The sequence below is a fragment of the Myotis yumanensis genome, unplaced genomic scaffold (genome assembly GCF_028538775.1).
Source record: "Myotis yumanensis isolate MYYU_CA2020_CCGP unplaced genomic scaffold, mMyoYum1.0.hap1 SCAF_5, whole genome shotgun sequence".
Lineage (NCBI taxonomy): Eukaryota > Metazoa > Chordata > Mammalia > Chiroptera > Vespertilionidae > Myotis > Myotis yumanensis.
The window spans coordinates 82,209,789-82,217,012 of record NW_027223756.1 but is presented as its reverse complement, the minus strand read 5'-3'; the positions used below and the strand labels follow the sequence as shown (position 1 = coordinate 82,217,012).

The 7,224-nt window shown below is 51.8% G+C and overlaps 1 protein-coding gene across 1 annotated transcript; it reads right to left on the bottom strand.

Annotated features, from left to right (window-relative positions):
* Window positions 1-5,676: 5,676 nt before the first annotated feature.
* Window positions 5,677-6,546, bottom strand: NFILZ (NFIL3 like basic leucine zipper). Its single transcript, XM_070413924.1, has one exon. It carries the CDS (start codon window positions 6,544-6,546, stop codon window positions 5,677-5,679), a length of 870 nt encoding a protein of 289 aa, XP_070270025.1.
* Between the last annotated feature and the right edge of the window lie 678 nt (window positions 6,547-7,224).

The window sequence follows — 7,224 nt, the reverse complement described above, 5'->3', positions numbered from 1 at the left end:
CAGACCTTGGTAACCGTGTGGCAGGTGTAATTCTACCTCCTTCTCGCCCTGTGGTCTTTCAGGGCTGTCCTCCTCACTGTCACAGGCTGGAGCCACCTTATCTCCAGCTCATCTCCAGCTCTTCCTGTTTAGCCGAGCCCACCCTCCCACGCTGGTCCAACATGGTTGTCTAGTAGAAGGCAGCTTTATAAAGAAGAAAAGAGAAACATCTGCCTTTTCCTCCCATGATTCCACTCCATGGAGCAGCATTACCTGCCCCTCCCTCATCTCTCAGACAGAGTCAGAGGCAGGGACTGAATGGCATTTTGCTCAGAATGCAGGGGCCTGTGGGTCGCCTGTGGGGGGTGGGTTACAGCAACACTGTGGTCAGTCATCCCCTCCCTCAGATGATGAGCCAACTCTCCTGTGCTTGTGGGGTGGGTTTTCTTATTTTTCACTCAGCCTCACACATCGCAGGATGGAGGGGGGCTGGAGGGAGTGTTACAGGAGAAATATGCTCACTCAAAGAGGAAGACGGAGTCCTCACCTACACCCACAGGCCCTGCATGACCTGCCCCCCATCACCTCCCTGTCTTTACCTCCTCCCTCTCTCCCCAGCCAGAAGGGCCTCCTCCATGTTTCTCCAACCCGTCAGGCACTTTACACAGACTGTTCTCTCTGCCCACTGAGTCCTCTTCCCCCAGCACATTCTTCACTCCCTCGAGTCTCTGCTCAAATGTCACCTTATTAACAAGGCCATTCCTGGCCTCTTTCTTTTAATTCTTATAACCCACCCACCGTGACCTCTCTCTTGCCCCCTACTTCTTTATTCTCCATGACACTTCCCACCACAGATTCTACTATGCTTTTTTCTATCTGTCTCCCCCACTGGGCTGTAAGCACTACAGAGGCAGGAACCACATCGATTTTGTTCACTGTTCTTCCTTCAGTGTCTGGGACACAATATATGATCAATACATATTTGCTAAGTGAATAAAGGAATTTTGAGAATAAATGAATGAATTGCTATTATGGTTGAGCCAGAAATTTAGCTCTGAGCCCCCTGGTAGCCAAAGCAAAAAGGATTACATTCACCATGAGAATAAAGCAACCCAGTTCACAGGGAAAGGCCCTGTGCCAAGCCATGTATGTACTGCTTCTCATTTACTCTTCCTAAGAAGTCTCTCAAGGGAGATTCAGTGATGTGTGCAAGACCGTGAAGCCAGGTGGAATGCTGGTCTTGCCCAGCACCTAAACCATCTGCTAAACACTAAGCCAACTTTTACCAACCAGGATTATAAAACTATTTCAAGGCCTGTCTCCTAGGAGGTCTGAATTCAGGAGGTCTGTAATTAAACAAGTATCTCTAGGTGATTCTTTTGATCAAGGAAGTTTGAATAATGGCACTTCATACAATAGAATAAAAGAGAGACGGAAATGTGAAATGTGAAATGCCTAAATGTGAAAAAGCAAACTTTAAAACATTTATAGAAACATTTAGGAGGCTATCTTTATGACTTTGAGACATGGAAGAATTCTTAAACAAGACAAAAACTATACAAATCATAAAAGATTGATAAACTTGGCTATATCTGATTTCAGGAAGGAATAAACTGAAAAGACAAGTAAAAATAATGTTCATAAGTGACAAAGGATATATATCTAGAATATAAAAAGAGCTCTGATAAATCAATAAGAAAAAGGTAAATATCCCAGCTGAACAGGCAAGTATAGATGAGGAGACCCAAGTGGCCCACCGATTTTGGCAAAGATGTTCAACAGGTTAAAATCATTTTACATACCGGATTGCCAAAAGTCAAACAGTCCACCAAAACCAAGTGTTGGCAGAACATAAACTTCTTTTACATTCAAGGGACTATAAATTGGAAATACCACTGTGTGGAACCCTTTGGCAGTATCCAGGTTGAGGACAGCTATCCCTTAGGATCTGTGATTCTACTCAAGTATGTACACCATCAGCCAACTTTGGCCCACGGGCCAATTCCAGCCACACCAGTTTTGGGAAATAAATTTTATTGAAACACACTTGTGTTTGGAAGCAAGCTCCACCCACTTGTTTCCACATTGTCTGTGGCTTTCAAGCTACAATGAGTGAGTGACGTAGATACAACAGTGGCCGTCTGTCCCACAGAGCGAAAACATATTCACTTTCTGACCCCCATACAGAAAAAGTTTGCCAACCCTGCTCTGAACGGATGCTTCTCAAACTCTACTGTGCATATGGATCTCCCGGGGATCTTGGTAAAATGCAGGTTCTGATTCATCCGTCCTAAGTGGGGCCTCAGATTCTTTATTCCTAACAAGCTCCCAGGTGAGGCTGTGGCTGCTGGTCTCTGGACCATGATTTGAGGAGCAAGAATCCAGGGAACACAGCATTCAGCCAGGATGTGTCTGTGAATCCTTCTAGATAAGACAGACAATGTGGCCTCATCGGCACCTTCCACTCATTTTCTGTCTGCGCCTGGCATCACCAGCGATGGTGCAGACTTTCATTCAGTGTTTATTGCACCCCTTACAATGGCCAGACAGACCCAAAGCAGGAAGAAAGGCCGTGTATTCACAGCCAAAGAGATCTCACCAGCCTTCAAGGATGGGTGGGAGAGGAAATGGAACACATGGTTGCACAATGTTTTAAAATGTAGTCCCCAAGTCAATCATGATTGTGACGGACATAACCTGAGGGGCCGGTGGATACTGCAGGGTGGGGCATCGCACTAGAGTCCTTTCAGCAGCTCCCAGGCAGCCACACGGAAGGTGGCCAGCAGTCCATTAGCTTTTGGCAGGGGACACAGAGCCCAACACAGGAGAGTAATCGACATGTCTAGAGTCAATGTTCTAGACATTCAGACAAGTTCCCTTTGGCAAATTCCTCAGTCTGGAGCACGTCCTCCCTTATCCATTCCTTGTTTGACACATTCTGGAAGCTCAAAAAATATTTCTTGATAAACTCTATGTATTTGATTAATAAGAAATGATTAATATTCTGTTCCAAGAGCCATCATATTTAAATACCATTGACAATAATAATAAGAGCAGGCCAGGTGAAGGGAATTTTGAAGAATGAGGGTACATTTCCCCTGATGATTGCACTGCTCTGGGGCTGGGCACCTGAGAGCTTTCTAAGAAGGGAGAGAAGAGAGGGGAGTTGACATTTGTTCGACATTTGCTGGGTCTAAAGTGTTATACAAACAATAAATGAGATTTCAGCCCTAACCGGTTTGGCTCAGTGGATGGAGCGTCAGCCTGCAGACTGAAGGGTCCCAGGTTCGATTCCGGTCAGGGGCATGTACCTTGGTTGCGGGCACATCCCCAGTTGGGGGTGTGCGGGAGGCAGCTGAATCCATGTTTCTCTCTCATCGATGTTTCTAACTCTCTATCCCTCTCCCTTCCTCTCTGTAAAAAAATCAATAAAATATTTTTTAAAAATAAATGAGATTTCATATTCTCAGACCATCTGAGGAAGTGTGGTGATCTCTACTTTCCAGAGGAAAAGCCAGAGTCTCCTTCCACCCCTCCACCCCCAGCTGCTTCCAGGCAGGGAGAGGGGGTTCTGAGTGACCCCCTGAGGTAAGAGCGGGCTTAGAGGTAGAAGTTGGCAAGAAGCAGGTTTTCACTCTAGAAAAGGAGTGGTGTTGGGGTTTTGCAGGCAGTGAGTTCTCCATCCCTAGACTGGGCGGCCACTCATCAGTAGACGCTGGGGGGCCTTCCTGATGTGGAAATTCTAGGATTTGCTTCAGGCAGACAATTCTCTGGCCTTTTGCAACTGGTGCTGGAAGGTCAAAGCGGGTGTGAGTGACCCAAAGGCGGTCAGCGCTCACTCCCCTGGGTCCATGGGGTGTGCATGAGCTGGGCCCAGACACCTCAGACACCTTGGGGACAGTGGCTGGGTGGCATCACCAAAAGCACCAAGCCACCCACATCTCCCAGCAGCGGATGCTACTCAGCTGCCCGCTACCTCCTTTCCTCTCCCCTTAGGGCTTTTTAACTATCCCCTCCGCCAGAAGCAGAACTGCATTACAGGCTTCAGAAGGACCAGCCAGGGCAGCTGTGTAGCATCTTTGTGTGGAGGCACCCCCGGGCTACCCCTCCAGCTGTGAGGGCTGGCTGGGGAGAGACAGGCCAGCGGCGCCTCCTTCAGGCAGCTCTCCTTCCTACCTCCCCATGACACTCTTGGGGGATGTGAGGCTCTAAGCCAAGCTTAAAGGTGGGGGAGGAAGCAGGGTACTGGGGACTCCCCACCCACCTGTGTCCAGGGGCAGAGCCTGAGCTGGCAGCATGGGTGTTCGGAAGGGCAGGCGCTGGCTGATCCTCCCCGCCCCCTCCAGCCCCCCATGTCTGACTGCTGCAGCTGTGACCACTAGAAGTCCTTGTCTCTGTGAATCCCTGTAGGCAAAACAGAGAAACGAGGCCTCATCAGCATCTTCGACTGGAGCTTGTTTTCTGCTCCAGCTGGAGGGCTGAGCTCCAGTGAAGAACGGAAACAAATGGTGAGCTGGCGGAGGAGGGCGGGGCAGCGATGTGCGGGGCTCCCTGCACTGCCCAGCAGGAGCAGGGCTCCTGGGCTGCACACGTTTGTGATTGTGATAAACCCTTGGAGGCAGAGAATGACCCCAGCCTGCGCTTGGTAAGGGGGCACCTGAGGCCAGCGAGCCAGCTGACCCAGGGTGTTCAGGGCTCAGCGACGGCATCAGCCTAGAGGACCTCCCACAATTCTGCCCATAATTGGAGTTGGGTCTTCTTTTTATCCAGAATCTAGTAAGAGCTTTAAAAATATATGGGTTGTTGTTGTTTTAAATAGAGGGGCCTGAGTGAGAAACTGAGTTGGGGTAAGGCTTTGATGAGCGCTGGGTCTTCGGGGTCCCTGGGGAACCTTTCCTGAAAAGTGGTCCCTTCTCCCTCCCAGCGGGAGTGTGTGTGCTGGGCAGTAAGCAGCCGGGGAGAGAGGAAACGGCCCCCTCAGACACTGCCCACCTCTTCCGGCAACTCACAGTCCTGACCCAAGACACAGAGGCAGCCACTGGAGTAGGAGAATTGATCCCCAAAGTAGGTGGCAAGCGAACCGCCAAGAGAACACTAAGATAGGAGAATTGGGACATCTTGAGACATTCCTTCCTCCTTCGGCATGGTCCTCGGTGTATTTGTCCCCAAACTACCATCACCACCCCCAGAACGGGAACCCCAAAGCCAGGAGGGTGTCTTCCTACTTGTCACTACGCTGAGCACAGAGGGAGGAGCACAAAGATCATAAGTGGGTGGGTGTGGGGACAAGTGAATTGTAAATAAATGACAGACTGAATCAATGAACAAATGATAAACAAATGAGTACAAAAATGAGCGATTAAATGAATAAATGAATGAAAGAATAGACAAACGGATGGATGGAAGGAAGGAAGGAAGGAAGGAATGAAGGAAGGAAAGAAGGAAGGAAAAGTAATTACCCAAAGCACTTATTTTACACAGGACGGGAGCCATGGTATGATCCAAGATAGAACCCCATACCCTCCTTCTAGAGAAATAGACTCCCCAACCAGCCCCTCACCCCTGCTTCTCACAGGCCTTGCCCAGTACTAGGGGCTGGGTCAAGGCCAAGCCATTCATCCCCCCAGATAACCCATGCTCAGCCCCAACCCCCCCCCCCCCCCCCCTTGCAGTCCTGGCCCTGCCCAGGGAAAGCCCTCAGAGGGGCCCCTGGCCGCCCTTGCAGCCTCCAGGTGCTCTGCCAGCGGCTCGGGACTTGATGCGCAGTTTATGGGGCAGGGAGGGCTGAGCAGGACCCTCGGGATGGCTCCCTGGGGCGGAGCCGGCCATGCCGGATGGCAACCCCATGGGGTCAGCAGTGGGTGTCAGTAACACCTCTGAGGGCCCCGAGGCCTGGCAACCAGTTTGCACAGGAGACCATAGGCCCCAGCAGGGCCAGAGCTCAGGTGGGGGTCCCCCATGCCCACCCAGGATGTGACAGCTGAATAAGGTGGCTGGGACGGCAGCTTGCAAGGCCACATCCATTCTCTTGGGGTCAGTGGGGGCAGGGTCCTGGGGGAACGTGGAGGAAGTGGCCAGGCCAGTCCACTTGTGAGCCACTTGGCAGGCCTGGCATCCTGGAACCCCAGTGTCCAGGCAGCACGGCCTCAAGACGCAGCCATGGGATCCAGGCAGAGATGGGAGTGGTCCAGGCCCAGGCAGGGGGTGTTCTGTCCAGGGGGACGCCCACAGCAGGGCCTGCAAGGGCAGGCTCCGGGCGCTACCAGCCGGAGACAGGAGACCAAGGTGACGCTTGAGAGCCCTCAGCTCAGCCCTGAGCAGAGCGTTCTCCTGGAGCACTGCGGCCAGCCTGCCCTCCAGGGCCTGGTCATTGAGACGCCGCTTCTCCCGGGATCTTTTGGCAGCTTCGTTGTTCTTCCGCCGCTTCTCCCAGTAAACAGTGTCCTTCTTCTCTTCTGGCAGGAACTCCCGCTGCCGACGCAAGACCGGGCCCCTGCCCCGCGCTCCCTGCAGGATCTTGCTGCGACCTTGGAGTGCATCTGGCAGGCTCAAGAGACCCAGATCCATGGCTGCCTGGGGGACCTGAGGAACAAGGAAGAGGTCTTGGCCTGGCAGCAGGAGGCTGACCTGGAGGATCCCTCCCTCTAAGTTCCCCTCCACCTTCCCCAGTGGGGGAGGGGTGCAGGTGCAATGGGAATTTGTCTGGAGACCAGTGTGGGGGCAGAGAGGGGTGTATTTGAGAGAAGGGGAGCTCCTGGGATGGTTTGATGCCTGATGGAGGCGTGGATGAGGCCGCTGGAGAGAGAAGGCACTGGCTGGGAAAGGCGACCACAGTCATCAGGGAGGGCCAGTGGGCACTGTAACCTTTGGGAGGGTGCAGGCTCCTTCCCAACTTCTTACCCCTGAGAAGGTCAGCAGACAAACCAAGGGCACAGTTCAATCTGAGCTCCAGGGTGAGGTTCGTAGAGGCTCTGGAGGGAGCAGAAGAAAGCCTGAACATAGAAAGAGAGAATTGTCCAGAGTTAATCTAAGTCAAGTTGGGGTCAGAAAATAATTCACAATTTATCGGAACTGTGCCCATTTGCATACCAAAGTCTCCACCTGTGACCAGTTCTATGCCTGCCCACCCACTCATTAGGTCATCTATTGACTCATCCACTCACTCAACTGTACATTTGCCTATTCTTCTACCAACCCCTCAACTAACTCCCCACTCACCCATTTGTCCATTTACCCACCCACCCA